The sequence below is a fragment of the Rhagoletis pomonella genome, unplaced genomic scaffold, assembly GCF_013731165.1.
Source record: "Rhagoletis pomonella isolate Grant_MI unplaced genomic scaffold, Rhpom_1.0 Rhpom_scaffold_00002, whole genome shotgun sequence".
NCBI classification, from domain to species: Eukaryota; Metazoa; Arthropoda; class Insecta; order Diptera; family Tephritidae; genus Rhagoletis; species Rhagoletis pomonella.
In genome coordinates this window covers 22,985,658-23,002,506 of record NW_023458556.1, presented here as the reverse complement: position 1 = coordinate 23,002,506, position 16,849 = coordinate 22,985,658, and the positions used below count along the sequence as shown (strand labels likewise).

General features: G+C 40.9%; 2 protein-coding genes across 2 annotated transcripts in view; one reads left to right on the top strand and one right to left on the bottom strand.

Annotated features, from left to right (window-relative positions):
- LOC118733305 (CAD protein) overlaps window positions 1-16,849 on the top strand; it is a 32,075-nt gene that overhangs the window by 8,061 nt on the left and 7,165 nt on the right. Inside the window, exons 2-5 of the mRNA XM_036462654.1 lie at window positions 970-1,976; window positions 2,035-5,030; window positions 5,099-5,203; window positions 16,569-16,708. Of these exons, the coding sequence (XP_036318547.1) occupies window positions 992-1,976; window positions 2,035-5,030; window positions 5,099-5,203; window positions 16,569-16,708 (4,226 nt within the window). The 5' untranslated portion in view covers window positions 970-991. The remainder of the gene's footprint in view (window positions 1-969; window positions 1,977-2,034; window positions 5,031-5,098; window positions 5,204-16,568; window positions 16,709-16,849) is intronic.
- Window positions 7,509-14,179, bottom strand: LOC118733306. Its single transcript, XM_036462655.1, has 4 exons — window positions 13,151-14,179; window positions 12,032-12,163; window positions 9,739-11,518; window positions 7,509-8,685 (listed from the first exon to the last, which is right to left on the bottom strand). Exons 1-4 carry the CDS (start codon window positions 13,561-13,563, stop codon window positions 7,630-7,632), a joined length of 3,381 nt encoding a protein of 1,126 aa, XP_036318548.1. The 5' UTR covers window positions 13,564-14,179; the 3' UTR covers window positions 7,509-7,629.

The following is a 16,849-nucleotide window of genomic DNA, read 5'->3' as shown; positions in this document are numbered from 1 at the left end:
ATTTTATTTTATTTTATTTTATTTTATTTTATTTTATTTTATTTTATTTTTTATAATTTTTCAATTTAATTTCATTTAATTTTTTTCGTATTCAATTCATTATGTTTTGTTTTATTTTATTTTTATTTAAGCAATTTTAATCTGTTTTATTTTATTTATAAATGTATGATTTGCAATGATTTAAGTTGGGTCTGCCGATCAGCCCTGGTTAAAGCTTTCACTCCCCACACCTGCCCCTACCTGTCTTTAATCTTCAGAGGCATCGAAGAAGCACAGAAATTTGCGGAATCTTCTTTGGAGTACGGGATACTCGCAAAGGAAGTTCTCAGTGGATTCTATCTGTTCCACATCTCTACAGCTCTTCTGGAGAGATCGGGCTCCAAAGCTGGCGGCCATGTGTTCAATGGTCGAGTTTGCCCGCTGTTACTCCGGGGAGCAGCCGAATGTCGACGATATGCTGAATTCGTTATTATAGGAAGTGCAGAGGAAGGTGTATGCTTATAATCGCTAACCCTTATCGTATCCCAAATCGCTTTCTAGCGCGATCGCCCGCGTCCTTATTTTCCAGAATGGCAGTGCACCCGGGACCTAGTGAAGGAATCTTCAAAATTTCTGAACGCATATCGTTAGACTCCTTTACGAAAACAGGGTCTTGATAACAGCTGAAATTTTTAACAACGAAGGCAGGTTTAAATGGGGCTGGGTCCATGTGTCTCAGCCTAAAATATCTCTCAGCCTAAAATATCTTCTAAGATATAACCTCAGAACCGGTTGCAATGTCAATTTTGGCTTGGGATCTCATCAACGTCTAAAACGATATTAAGTTCCCAATAATTTTTATCGGGAAAATGGATTTGAAAGCAGCGGTCGAAATCAACTTTAGCGATTTAAACATTTCTAAATTGTTCCCATATTCTTTCGCTTCAAATGCTAATAAGCACTACAAAAGAGTGTACTCTTCTTTTACAGCTCTACAGTTATTTACCGCGCAATGGAATCACCAAATTGCTATTTGGTCTTACAAGACAACACTATACTGCCGGGTCGCGCTTTTGGCTCTAAAACACCCGTCGATGGTGAGGTTGTCTTCCAAACCGGCATGGTCGGTTATCCCGAATCGATGACTGATCGCTCATATCGCGCACAAATACTTGTACTCACTTATCCGTTGATCGGTAATTACGGCGTGCCAGATGAGAAGGAACTCGACGAACATGGCTTGCCGGTGAACTTCGAATGGTTTGAGGGCATTACAGTGGCTGCTTTGGTGGTGGGTGAAGTGTGTGAAGCACCCTCACATTGGCGGACGCGCCAGACGCTTTCGCGTTGGATGGAAGGTTACGGGGTGCCGGGCATAAGTGGCATTGATACACGCGCACTTACGAAAAAGATACGCGAAAATGGGTCCATACTGGGGCGCATTGTCTATGAGTTGCCAGCAGCTAATGTGCAAATACTAACCTTCGCCGATCCGAACTTGCGCAATCTGGTTGCTGAGTGTTCGGTTAAGGAGCCGCGCGTCTTTAATGCCTCTGGCACGCCACGGATTTGTGCGATCGATTGTGGTTTAAAACTGAATCAGATTAAATGTTTTGTGGCACGCGGTGCGCGTGTAGACTTGGTGCCATGGAATTATGCGCTGAAAGAGGAGGAGTTCGATGGGCTATTTATTAGTAATGGTCCTGGTGACCCGGTCATGTGTAAGGATACTGTTATGCAGATACAAAAGGTGCTGAAAAATGGAAAGAAACCCATATTTGGCATTTGCTTGGGTCATCAGTTGCTCGCAACAGCTATCGGATGCAATACCTATAAAATGAAATATGGTAATCGCGGACACAATCTGCCATGCGTACACCACGGCACCGGGCGCTGCTTCATGACTTCACAAAATCACGGCTTTGCAGTGGATAGCGAGACTTTGCCTGTTGAGTGGGAGCCGCTCTTTACGAATGCCAACGATAACACCAACGAAGGTACGGTCAAACAATAAGCTTTAATTTTAGCGTATATTTAAATTTCATAAATTTTCAGGTATTATCCACACAAGCAAACCATACTTCTCGGTGCAATTTCATCCAGAGCACACTGCTGGTCCGGAAGACTTGGAATTGCTTTTCGATGTCTTCCTTGATGCGGTAAACCAACAAAATACACCCGCGGCGTTGAGCTTGCGTCAAAATTTGATCGATCGTCTGACTTTCCGACCTCGATTGAATAACATTCCCGACAAGCGTCCGCGCAAGGTGCTAATTTTAGGCTCTGGCGGCTTGTCCATTGGTCAGGCGGGCGAATTCGACTACTCGGGCGCGCAAGCAATCAAGGCAATGAAAGAGGAGAAAATCCAAACTGTCCTGATAAATCCCAACATCGCCACCGTGCAGACTTCAAAGGGACTGGCCGACAAATGCTACTTTCTACCGCTAACTCCCGAATATGTCAAACAAGTCATACAAGCAGAGCGTCCCAACGGCGTTCTGCTTACATTCGGCGGTCAGACCGCGCTCAATTGCGGCGTGGAATTGGAACGCGCTGGTGTCTTCGATAAGTACAATGTCCAAATACTTGGCACCCCGATACAATCCATTATCGAAACTGAAGATCGCAAAATTTTTGCAGAACGCGTGGCTGAAATCGGCGAATGCGTAGCACCGTCCGAGGCTGTATACTCCGTGGAGGAGGCGCTAGAGGCGGCAAAGCGTTTAGGTTATCCTGTAATGGCGCGTGCGGCATTCTCCTTGGGTGGTTTAGGTTCAGGTTTTGCAGACAACGAACGCGAACTAGAGACACTAGCTCATCAAGCATTGGCACACTCCAGTCAGTTGGTTATTGACAAGTCGCTCAAAGGCTGGAAAGAGGTGGAGTATGAAGTAGTGCGCGACGCTTTCGACAATTGCATAACTGTTTGTAATATGGAAAATCTCGATCCTTTGGGCATACACACTGGCGAAAGTATTGTGGTGGCGCCATCGCAGACGCTCTCCAACAAAGAGTACAACATGCTGCGCAGCACTGCTCTAAAAGTGATACGCCACTTTGGCGTTGTCGGTGAGTGTAACATACAATACGCGCTCAATCCACACTCGGAGGAGTACTACATTATCGAGGTAAATGCGCGTCTGTCACGTAGCTCCGCCTTAGCTAGTAAGGCTACTGGCTACCCGCTGGCATATGTTGCGGCTAAATTGGCGCTGGGCGTTTCGCTGCCCTCTATCAAGAATTCGGTTACTGGTGTGACTACCGCCTGCTTCGAGCCGAGCTTGGATTACTGTGTGGTTAAGATACCAAGGTGGGATTTGGCGAAATTCGTACGCGTAAGCAAGAATATCGGTAGCTCGATGAAGAGCGTGGGCGAGGTAATGGCTATTGGCCGCAACTTTGAGGAGGCTTTCCAGAAAGCTTTGCGCATGGTGGATAGTGGCGTTAATGGTTTTGATCCTGATCAGCATCCATTGCGTAAAGAAGAGCTAACAGAGCCCACCGACAAACGACCATTTGTGTTGGCCGCTGCGCTGAAGGCAAATTATGGCGTTGAAGAGTTGCATCAGCTCACTAAGATTGACAGATGGTTTCTCAACAAGATGAAGCGCATCATAGAGTTTCACAGTAATTTGGAAAAAACTGGGAATACGCTTTCAGTGGCGCAAATTCTACAGGCAAAGCAAATCGGATTTTCCGACAAACAAATAGCTGCGGCCATCAAGAGCACCGAATTGGCGGTGCGCAAACAACGCCAAGAATTGGGCATCAAACCGTTTGTCAAGCAAATAGATACGGTGGCTGGTGAATGGCCAGCTACGACCAATTATCTCTACCTTACCTACAATGCAGATGCGCACGATCTGGATTTCCTTGGCGATTTCACGATCGTAGTTGGTTCAGGCGTCTACCGCATTGGCTCGTCGGTGGAGTTCGACTGGTGTGCAGTCGGCTGTCTCCGTGAGTTGCGCAAGCTCGGTAAACCCACCATAATGATAAACTATAATCCCGAAACTGTATCCACCGATTACGATATGTGCGATCGTCTGTACTTCGAGGAGATTTCATTCGAAGTAGTTATGGATGTATACGAAATGGAGAATTCCGATGGTATTATACTCTCCATGGGCGGACAATTGCCCAACAATATCGCTATGGACCTACATCGTCAGCAAGCCAAAGTGCTTGGCACTTCACCGGAATCAATTGATAGCGCGGAGAATCGCTTCAAGTTTTCGCGCATGTTGGACCGCAAGGGTATACTGCAACCGCGTTGGAAGGAATTGACGAACCTGAAGAGCGCCATACAATTTTGCGAGGAAGTCGGCTATCCTTGCCTGGTGCGGCCTTCATATGTGCTCTCAGGCGCCGCCATGAATGTGGCCTACTCGAATCAAGATCTAGAAACTTACTTGAATGCAGCATCATTGGTTAGCAAAGAGCACCCGGTGGTTATTTCGAAGTTCCTCACAGAAGCAAAAGAAATCGATGTGGATGCTGTGGCGACTGATGGCGAAATCCTTTGCATGGCCGTATCAGAGCATGTGGAAAATGCTGGCGTGCATTCGGGCGATGCCACTTTGGTAACGCCACCGCAGGATTTAAATCACGAAACACTGGAAACGATTAAGCGCATAACACGCGATCTGGCAGCTCTACTCGATGTCACTGGCCCATTCAATATGCAATTGATTGCCAAGAATAATGAGCTGAAAGTGATTGAATGTAATGTTCGTGTCTCGCGCTCTTTTCCATTTGTATCGAAGACTTTGGATCACGATTTCGTGGCGACGGCGACGCGCGCCATTATTGGCATACCAGTTGAGCCGGTGGAAGTGTTGCACGGCGTGGGAAAAGTCGGTGTGAAGGTGCCTCAATTCAGTTTTTCCCGTCTGGCTGGCGCGGATGTACAGTTGGGCGTGGAAATGGCATCCACCGGTGAGGTGGCCTGTTTCGGTGACAATCGTTATGAGGCTTACTTGAAAGCCATGATGTCTACTGGCTTCCAGATACCGAAAAAGGCGATACTACTCTCCATTGGTAGTTTTAAGGTATGTTTAGATCAGAGATATAGAAATTATAAAATCATTTTGATAAATATCAATTTTTTTTATTCCAGCACAAAATGGAGTTGCTGCCCTCAATTCGAGATCTTGCAAAAATGGGTTATAAATTGTATGCATCTATGGGCACTGGTGATTTCTATGCAGAGCATGGCGTTGATGTGAGTATACCAAATCCTACTTATATTCGTATTGTAAATATGAGTATTGCCACCTTTTTTCAAAAGTTAAAATCAATTAATTTATAGGTGAAATAAAATATTTATACAACGTGGGGGCCAATGAAACGGTTTTTAAACCAATTTTTATAAGGAAATAAATTTCAAGATTGCCCTCGGCAGGCAATGGCAAACCTCCGACTGTATTTCTGCCATGACAAACAGCTTCTCACAAAAAATACAATCGCCGTTCGGAGTCAGCGTAAAACTGTAGGTCCCTCCGCTTTGTGTGACAACATCAAGGCGCACGCCACAAATCGGAGGAGAAGCTCGGCCAAACACTAACATATGTGTAAGCGCCAAATTATATAAATTTCAAGAGGGTTGCCAACTGCTCAAAAAGTTAAATCGATTTAATTCGCAGAGTCGAGAGTGGTTTAACAAAAATTTAGTTTGGAAATTGGCTTTTAAGAGGGCTGCAACCTGTTTAGGAGCTCAAAATCAATTTAGTTAACACATTAAAGGAAATATTGTAATATGAGGGTAAAACGAGAGAGGTTTAAGTAAGCTTTACTTTTAAAATATCTATGTGGGGAAAATGTCTAGTTCTGAACTGGTGCGCTTCTAGTACATTTAGACCCAGTACTGGTTCGCGATAAATCTCTTTTGCATGCAACTAACAGGCGAATTTAACATGGCGATGTCCTAGGAGGTGTCAATTTCCCCCCGCTGCATCCCTTTTTCGATAGTTCCGAACTAGTCCTAAATTCTATAGTTCCGAACCAGTTCTAAAATCGACAGACGAAAGAAAAAAGTATCATGATTTTTCAGTCATTTTGGTTCTTCCGTGTGTGCGATTTTAAATTATTTTGGAAGGAATGTGTTTTCAATTTGAAATTAAATTTGTTTGAATGATTGTAAGAAATGTACGTTTAAATACCTTTAGCTGTAGCTGAGTTTGCAGAGGTACTCGCTGTTATTTCTTAGATTCCAGACGGCCTTAATATGTTGAAATGTTAACACAAATTTTAGTTTTGTATTACCAAACTATGAAAAAGCATCTGCGAAGCACAGAATAGAAGCGTATTTGAAGGAAAAAGCCGCCGAACACATATCTATGTTAAGTAAACAAGCCCCCGCTGCATCCCTTGTTCAATAATTCCGAACCATTTCTAAATTCGTCACTTTAGATATAGATTTCTAGTGAAAAAAACTGAAAAAATTAGTTTTTTAAAAGTACCACTTTTCGCCGATTTTAGTGTGGTAGGGATCTAGTTCCTATCGGACTAGTTCCTTTTTTGCGATAAGGACCTAGTACGGAACTAGAAATTTGATTCACTAGTCCGCGGTTTCCCTGCAGGTATCTTTGAAGTGGATTGCTTTCTGTTAGAAATTCCAAACCGGTTTTATTAACAAGTTTTATGAAGTTTTATAACATTAATAACATAATTTCAAGATATTTTTAATAGGGCTGCCAGAATTTACAGGAATAGCAAAAATATCGTGACCAGCTCGATTAGGGTGACAATCTGAGTGCCTGAGCTACTTCACTTAATCCACCGTAACAAACAAACAAACAAAAATTTTATGCGTGTTACAAAAAGAAAATGGCTAAGGAAATCCCTCTAAGGCACCTGCCCTGCTATTCGGCTTAATATTCATCTGTAGGTTTACCTCGTATGGCTTGGCAAAGCAGTAGGAGATTCGGTTACATATGTACATAAATACTAGGTTAGGCTAAAAACTAAACATTAATTTCATTTATTGTATTCATGTTCTCAGGACCCATACACTACTTTTCATAATCACTTCGGGAATACGTCAGTCTCAGGATCATATTTTGGCTTTTTTCGAACTATCCCGAACTAGTCTCGGGATATTTTGAAAGAAGCCACAAAATTATCCTTAACTAGTCTCAAAACTGTCCTGAATTGGGCTCAAACCAGTCCCGAAATGGTGCTGAAATAGTCTTGAGCTAATTTCAAATGGTCCAGAACTTGTCGCGAAACGATCCTGAAATAGCACCCAAACGGTCCTGTACAGGTGCAGAAATGATCCCGAACTAGGCGTCTGAAACAGGTCAGAACAGGCCCCGAAACGGTCGAAAAAGTCGTGAACTTGTCCGCTAATGATCTCGAATCTCTCATCTCTTATTAGTCCCAAAAGGAAGCAGTTACAAATTTACTGCTGGGTTGACGCGAATTTTACCCATACCAACAGTTGAGTTACCTGCACATCAAAAGATTTATTATCTGCTGACCATTACTTTGAAATAATAATTGATTGTAAACGCAAAGAAAGAAAGAGAGACATTACGATATTGCTGCCTCTAATACCTATTAATAAAAGACAATTATAAATGTATGCAAATAAGTTAGCGTAGATGTTTTTTTTTTATCAGACATGTATTTCTTTATTTATCTTGAATATCACGATTCTGAGCTTTGAATGAAAGCGCCTTTCAGTTGCAATGTTTTCCGTTTGATATTTTCTCTTATCTGCAGACGCTTCTCTTCCGATGACATTGTTGCTAATAGTTTTTCAGTTGATGCTGTAAGATCTTTTATCATTTGCGAATTGCTCAATGGTAGATTTCGCAGCATACGAGGCCTTGTACCAAATTGCATGCATTTCGCCTCTTCGTTGGCTGTTGACGCAACGCTACCTTGACTCGATTCGCCTTGATTCTCTATCTCGAATGGAGTTTTATCAGATGCTTCCTTTAAAGCATGGTTTTCCATATGACTAGGTGTTGTATTATCTTCAAAATGATAGCCCTTGATAGATTCGTAGTCCACATACGACTCGCTGGATTTATTTTGCTCAGCAGCATTTGCAGCCTGGTATATTTCTGTAACTTCGGAGTTGAATCGTAAAATGCCAACAACATTTGCACTCTCAGGATTTTTTATCTGATTGGTGTCGCACTCTGCTGCTTGTTCTACGTGCTCGATGAACTTTGTGGACTTGTGTGAACCTCCATTGTTCTTGCGGTCTGTATTTTCTTCCAGCGTATTGTTGCTGCTTTTACTTTTGCTCACCACTTTGCCTACCTCCTTTTCACAATTACTTGTTTCAATATCCACCTTTACAGTTCTGCGCACACACTCCAAATGCTCGAATATCTCCTTTGTGCCCTTAATTTTGCCAGTTTCAACACTTGAACGAATCGGCAAAGCCGGCGGTAAATGCGTAAACTCTTCGTTCATCTGCAATCCGCTGATCTCCTGTTCCACACTATCGATTGTTGTAAGATACTCCTTTGCACCCATATCGCAGCCATAGTTGTTGTAGAATTTGCAAAGTCGTTTTGCTTGCGCCAAGAAAGTTTTTGCCAAATATAGCACACGAAACTCCAGTGCCTTCTCAGTCATCGCTATGACATGATCGATAAAGATTTCGAGTATATTTGTGCGTCGTAAATTTTCAACACCCTGATTGAGTTGCGTTGGTTGAGAATTTTTGAGGTTCCGGCAAAAAAAGAACTGCAAAGCGGAAAGTGAGAGTTACTTAAATGACAGCGTAAAATAAATTTGAGAGAAAAGAATGGGATGGGAGATTAAGTACATCTTCAAAAAGCACTTCCCGACAGCACTGCCTACGAATCTGACCCGGTCGAAATTTGTAGCTAAATTCCTACTGCTGGTAAAAGGACAGGTAGAACTTCTTTAGCTCCTTTTAAATCTAATGGCACATTGGTGGCGAGGTCATAGCGTATGATAAATATATAGCAGTTATAAAAACGGGAAAGAACCTGTAAGTCCTATCCGAGCTGCTAAAAAGGCCTCATCCTTCAAAATATATAGTCTAAGTAGTGTAGACTCAGTGTCCACCCGACCAGGATCGAGATGGAACTTTTTACGAGAAAATATAAAATACTCTTCTTCACACTGTCTTCAATTAGACCTATGTAATGCAGCAAAGTTAAGGTGAAATTAAAACGCTGATAGATTCCAGATTTGGTCACACAAAGGTTCTGGAAGCTTTCGCGAGAGGTCTGCGAAATGTAGATTACACTACTATTCTATAGGATAGCACAGTGGCCAGTCAGTACATCCACCAGAATCCAGATATCCGGCTTCGCAAGCTTAAGGAGCTGGTTATTCCCTCAGCGTTCGCTGAGTTGACTCGAAGCCCATCTTTCCAAGAAAAGTCCACAAGTAGTCGTGAGAGCTCCGACTCATTTCATCAGCCGCACATAAAAGTGTAACACAGCTATAATCTGACGCTATCGCAAGCAAAGCAGTTAAGGCATTGCCCAACATACTTAGAGCGTACGGCCTGGCTGTCTAAGTAGATGTTAACTTTCCTTACCGCCAGCGCACTCAACAGCTGCCTGGAAAATACCCCTCCACCGACCCTTCCGTCAAGCTGGAACCTGACCTGACCACTAACCCCTTGGGATGTTCCCCCGTGAGCGGAAACCAGCGTATATTGGACTCAGCCAACGACATGACATAGGAAGGGGTCATAATTTCTTAAATCTACCAGCGAACAAATTTATATTTTCAACAAATGATAATTAGCATTTCACTTACCTCAACGTCAATAGACTCCTCAGAAAACCGTCGCTTCTCATATTCCTGTTTCTTTTTTATTTCAATGTTATGTCTCATCACATGCGTTTTCCGTCTCAATTTTCCTTTGGTCTTCTCGCGATGTTGCTTCATGCCAATCAAACCCTTCGCGCCTTCATCTGCCATGAGCGCAGGTTCATCCTCAACTGCATCTAACCCCACCAGACTGCGCGAGTTCTTGGCTTGTACTTTCAACTTCAGCATATTATTTTCGCAGAGATTCTCATATAATTTTTTATAATTCAGCTTAGGAAAGAAATCTTCAGCAAACTCCACATTTCTGAGCGCTACCATGAGATGCATCAATGGATTGGCGGCAATGTCGGAGAGTATTGAAAATAGCATGACTAATGAATATTCCGGTATGGATTCGAAATGGTTACGTTCTTCAATGAAGAAGTCCTTCAAACACTTTTCACGCAAACGCTGCATAAAAGTGCCAATAAAACGTAGCAGCACTTCGCCCAAGTACTCCTCCGGCCAACCGGTAAAATTCCGCTCACATTCCCAAAAGAGATGCATGCGCAGGTGGTCTATGGTGAACATGAGCGCCTTGTACTTCTCTTGTGGCTCGACAAAAGTCTTCACCAAAGCTTTCGTCATCATAAAGACCTTAACCTGCGTATTGGTGAGATGCTGCTCCAAATAGCGTTCGGCTTTCGGGAAAACAATACGCCATTCAAGTTCACGAAAGGGATTTCGCTGCCGTTTTGGCGCATAACCCACCGGTATCACATGAAAGCCGAAAGTTTCTATGCGTCTGATCATCGTACGTGTGGGCCATTGAAATTGCTGGCCTGTGAGTGGATTTGTCGAGACGGGTCGTTCGCGTATTCGAAATTGAAATGCACAATCGGGCCAGTGCTGTGCATTGTGCGCTACGTAAATGGCGGGTATGAGTTCAAAGTACTTGGTGTAGATAGATGGGCCGCGATATGTGCCCTCGTTCAATTCATCGGGCGATATATGCAGGCGATCGGCTAATTGCTGGCGCACTAACTCGCCAAAGTAACGCATAAACTCTTTGGAATTGAGAAAGTTTTGCCGCAGCAGCACTTTGCGGCGTTCTTGCTCCAACTTGTACAAACGTATGGCCTGTAGTGTTTCGTGATCGCGATAACGTCTTCTTCCATTTGATCTCGATTGTGCACCGTCGTAACCACCGTCATCAGCGCTGTACTCTTCATCGGAATCCGAGTTTGTGTCTGTGTCGGAGTCATCATCTTCGTCATCGGTGTCCTCTTCGTGCCAGGGTTCAATGAATTGCGCCAAAGTAGAAACGCACGTGTCGGGCAACACTTTGGCATTCAATTGTTGGTGGCCACGCAGGCCTTGCATCTTTAACTCAGCCAGCGGATGATGCGTATTCAAGTGTGATATAAATGCATAATCGTATTCAGATTCCGTGCGGTAGCTACCAGTTGTGCTGGGTGCTTTGAAGCTGTAAGTGCTTGTCGTGCTATATCCCGAACTGCCGTCTGTATAGAACCCGGCGTCTGTTTTCGGATCTTCACGTAATTTTAAGCGTACATAACCCTTCCATTTCGTTTCACGTAACATTTCAACATAATCTTCCTTGCACGGTGTCGTATTGTAAAAATTTGTATCCAAATCGACTTTGCAGAGTGGAGAAATCGAATCATAATTCGCATCATTCGGACGCGCTATGTCGATATTTTCGAAGATTACATACATCGCTTGCGGTTGAAGTGGCTGGGGATTGTATTTATTTGGGCCATGGCTGTGGGAAGAAGGGATAGAAAGGGGCTAAGTAAATATTATGTTTAGGCAAACTGAAAATCAGTGCATTTTTCTTTACAAACTTTGAGGGAAATTAAATGTTTGCCCGTCCAGCCTTTTTGAAAGCTGGCAGACTTGATTACACCGATTCGGTAAATCAGAATGAAATTTCAACTGTTATGGTTGCTATCTATTGATTCCCCGAAGCACATAAACCTACAAATGTCGACACCCGAAAATTTATTGATTTAGTAAAACCTGGAACTTCTGGCGGAGCATGAATTCTCCTGATTTACTGGTAATATTTGGGCCTCGCAGATGCAGATTGTGCGTTGTTCGGACAAGTCTATAGCTTCGTGCTCCACGGTATCAACTAGGGTTATCGCTTGTTCAATTACCTAGCCGGCTATCTTCAATTTGAGAAATCAAAGGCTGCTAATCAATCTCAATTTCTCTGTCGACTTACATACATATGAACATACATACATAGGTATGTATGTTTATTTTAACTTACATTGGCCTGTATTGTATCCACTTTGATACCGCTGCATCCAAGGGCGTAGACAGTAGTATAGAATGCTCCTCCAGATTCTGATTCAATTCATTCTCTTTGGCTAATAGTTCCTCAGAAATGGCTGCCAATTCACTGCAGTAAAAAAGTAAGAATACTTATGTAGTTATGTAGGTACATACATCGATATAAATAGAGCAAGTTGATATGGAATTGATAAGAGTTTGTAATTTATAAAAAAAAAAAGTCATGCACTTGAAAGTCAATGCCGATAAAATTGCAATAATACAAGTGGAGTTCCGGCTTCACTGATGGATATTCAACAGAAGTGTTTTAGAATATATAGTATTTTAATGCAAATATACGGAAGTAAATATGTGAGAAACAAATTTGTGACCAGTTCTGCTGCTACCCGAAACATAAATTTTTGCATAGTTTCGACATTTGATTCCTGGCTGGCAGGGGACATGGACGGTGTACCTTTTATCGATACTTGATCTATCCTAGAGGAAAGCCTGATGTGTTCTAAAAAGTAAGGTAACCCTTGTCGTGTCTAAGAACTTGTAAAAAAGCATACATATATACGCAGAGAAAAAACTGTCAATGAAATTGAACAATTGCAGTAAGATACAGTGGCGAAAATATAAATAGGAACGCCAAGTCGAAAAGTTTTAAAATAAATATCTTTTTGACCCTTACTTCAAGAAACCCTGCAAAAAGCAAATTTGGAAGGTCGTAAGACGATTGATAAATTCTAGAAATTATTCTTTGCACAATTTACTAGGGGCTTCGCAGGCAAAAACTCCATGCCACCAACGTTAAGGTGTCTATAAAATTAGAACCCTAAAGTTTTCATGTCTTGGCCTGAGTAGTTTAAAAAAAGTTCAAAAAAAATATTTAAAATAAATGTCTGATCGAAATTAAAGGTTAAGACATATATAGTAAAATTTAATGGGAAATATTTTCATAGAACCCTTTAACCCATTACCTCCCACCTGAAAGGGTCTTTTGACCCTCACTTCAAGAAACCCCGTAAAACAGAAAATTTGGAAAGTCGTAAGAGGATTGATAAATTTTACTAGGGAAGCCCCTTGTCGTTTATCGCTCACTCACTATACCTACGTTTCATAGTTTCCGAAAAACTGTTGCGTCAAGGACACTTGATTCAATACGAATGTACAGAGATCATTATCCAGATGATTTTGTATTTGTTGCTCAATTTGTCTATTGAATTCTTCTTTATTTATCTCATAGCTGGTACTTTGGGAATTTAGACTATTTGTACGCTCCGCTACGCCGCCGCTGGCACGTTTCGTTTTTATGGAAATCTGCTTTTCGGCGATGTCCTTGCCACATTTTCCTTCCGATTTCCGTTTGCATCTTGTCTTTTTCGCTTGTTTCTTTTGTAATTTCGCAATTTGTTTTTGTTGCTTCTGCTGCTTGCGTTTGCGTTGTTCACGCTTTTGCTCCTCCAATTGAAGTTCTTGCAAAGGATTATTGGGCGTTTCCAACAGCTTTGAGCTGGACCGGCCCATTTTTTTTTGTAGTTGTGGTTGTGTTTTTTTTTCTACTCCTATTTATTGCGTTGGTGCAGCGCCAAAACACTCTCCCTAATTAATTGTTTTTAACTAGTAAATTTTCAGAGATTCACTTTTTTATGAACAAGACTTTTAATAAAATTTAAAAATTTTACTTTATGTCTCTGTGCGCTTTCACTGCCGGTCTCGTTTCTACTAAAGCAAAAAGCTTGCAGAGATAGCAATCGATGGGCAAGACAATACGTTTTGCAATCATTGATCGAAATGCATTTAATTTTTTATTTTTTTTTTTATTAGTTATTCTTGTGTTTCGATTCAAGTTAACTTAATTGCCACTGCTATGCGCATCTTTTGCGCTATGGTCTGACTTGATTTTCTATGTAATTGATAATTTCTGTTGTCATTTCATTTAACTTGTGGTTGTTTAATTTCTTATTGGTTTTCTAGTTTGCGTGATTTTTATTTTATCTACTTGGCACAAGCTTAATTAGTCACAAATATACAAAAATATGCCTTGCTGATGCACTTGTCAATATACTCGTGCTAAGTAAATACATACGTACGTATGTATGTAAGTCGTTCGATTGGTTTAATGGACATAAATCTCTTGTTTAAATAAAACGATATGTGTATTCTAGCACTTCTGTTTAGTTCAATGCCATTCTGTATCAAGGGCATACTTATATGTACATAAAGGCACCTTATAAAGAGAAGTAATATTGATATGTAGTACACAACAGGCGTAGTAATTCTACTGAGTTAAATGACAATGCAGATAATATGCAATGAAAGTGGGTTAGGTTAGATTAGCTTCGCTGATCCACACGATCGCAAATATTTAGTCCCCTACTCTGTCCATAGTGCAGCCAAGAGTGTGTAATTTCAGGCTTAAATCCTTTTCGCCGAAATCTGTGCGTTATCTGAAAAATTCGGTCGAGGTGCGACAGCCATTTTCCCATGACCAATGCCCAATATTTGCTTCGAAAACATCTCCGCACTTTGATCTTATTACAAAAACACCCGCATGGGAGCGTCTTCACATTACGCCACAAATTGGATAATTTTAAGCAGGCATTTAGTTCATCAGCTGCAGTCGATTGTGTAATAACTGCAAGTGTCTGACTGAAAATCGCTGGAAACAGAATGATGGCTCCGCGAAAAATGTTTTGGTTGCTACGAAGATCTTTCAAAGTTCTGTCCAGTGCCTCCAGTGACATCTTGTGGCCCATCGTGCATTCGTCCCAAATGATGAATTTGCATACCTGTAGAATCTTCGCCATTGCACTGTTTTTGGCGACGTTGCAAGCTGGTGTTTCGTTGAGTTGCATGTTCAGTGGCAATTTCAAGGCTGATGATCTGATTATGGCAACTTAACGTAAATTACAGGCTCGCATATTAAGAATGTTAAATTGGTTCGTAAGATATACGTGATTAAGTGTAACCACTTTTTATTTTAAGCTGAATAACGGTAAATTAAAAATATCTTGAAAACTTATCCATAGAATAAAAAATTAAGTAGATTTTCGGAATCAGCGAGCAATTCTGTACAGGAATTGGATAGTCGCATCCATTGAACATTTTTTCTGTAAACCAGTATTATTTATTATCGGAACGAACGAATTTTACTTCGCTTTTGAAAAGGTTATAATGTTAATTGATTATATTTCGCACCAGTATGCGAAATTGTGTCAATTGACGTTATCTCCGTTGATTTTGTTACCTGCCACCGTTCGCCCGTCTTCTAACAATGCTAAAGCAACTGCATTCTGCGATCGTATCCTCCCCAGTAGCAGTGAAATTAATAATGTTTTTCCAGTCCCTGCGGGAGCATCCAGGAAGTAAATTCCACTATTTACAGTGTCGACAGCTGCTATCAAAGAGTCGTACGCATTTTTTTGTTATTGGTTCAATTGTGGAACATTTGAACGAACCACTTCGGCTAGTACTTCGGCTGTGTTTTCTTTGTATCTCGTGGTTGAGTGCATCATGCACTGTTCGATTGGGTCATCATATCATACCTAAATATGATAATACTTTGTTTGACATCAATAAACTCTAACTTGACAGAGTTACAGTATTCCACATTGATGTGAGCCTCAAAAGCTTCGAATAATATTGGCGAGTATGGCTTTAAGTTTTGAGATAGGTGACAGGCCTATTGAAAATATGTATTTCTAAATCAAAAATTTTTCGAATACCTTTCGTTTGATACCTACATATATTGTAATATATACTTACCTAGTTTATCTTAACAACTGAGTTGAATTAAATCTTCATAATAGGTGGCAACCCACCTCAAAAATATTTTCAGCTGTAAGCTTTCTTAAACTTCTTTAGTTTGATAGCCATTTTGCATTATTTAATTTATCTTATCTATGTAGTTGTATTAAATTTTTCAACAGGTGGCAGCGCTGCTCAAAAATATTTTCAAAAGCAAGCTTTCTTAAACCTTTTTAGTTAGATGCCCATATTGCAATATTTTATTTATCTTACCAATTTAAATTAATTAAATTTATTTTTGAAACAGGTGGCAATCCTTCTCAAAAATCTTTTCAACTCTAAGCCGTACAAACTACTTTCTTTTGAAGCCCATATTGCAACATCTACCTTATCTCATTAATTAACAAACAGGTGGCAACTCTCTATTTTTTTTTTTGGTTTGAAACCATCCAAGTTTAATCAAATAGGTCAAACTGTTTCGAATTTTAGCGAGACTAACGGATTCATTTTTATATAGTACATAAGACTGTTTCTACTTTTATGCTGTATTAGTTATTTTAAATTCTAAAAGGATGTAAGTTATTAATTTACCGCTTTGGGCAAACTGGATTTTGAAGGAAAATTAGTTAGGGCCTTTCTATATTACCGATATGTACTATTTGGTTACAAACTTATTTATATGCATACATATGTATGTACTTACATATTTTCTCAAGAGAAACTACATATCAGTATATTTATAAAAAACTCATATTTATAAAATAACTTCTTATCTTTTACAGGTGGAATCTGTTCAGTGGACTTTTGATAAGCAATCGCCTGAAGATCCCAATGGTGAGCTTCGGCACTTGGCTGAGTTCTTGGCGAATAAACAATTCGATATGGTTATTAATCTGCCAATGCGTGGTGGCGGCGCAAGAAGGTGAGAATTAAGCTGCGAATAGACTATGAGAAATTTACGGGATAGATCAAAATACATGCCAAATGACGTTTTAACATTGAGACTTTCTTAAAACATCGAAATAGACCCCAGTCTGGCATTCATTATATTTTTTATTTTGTT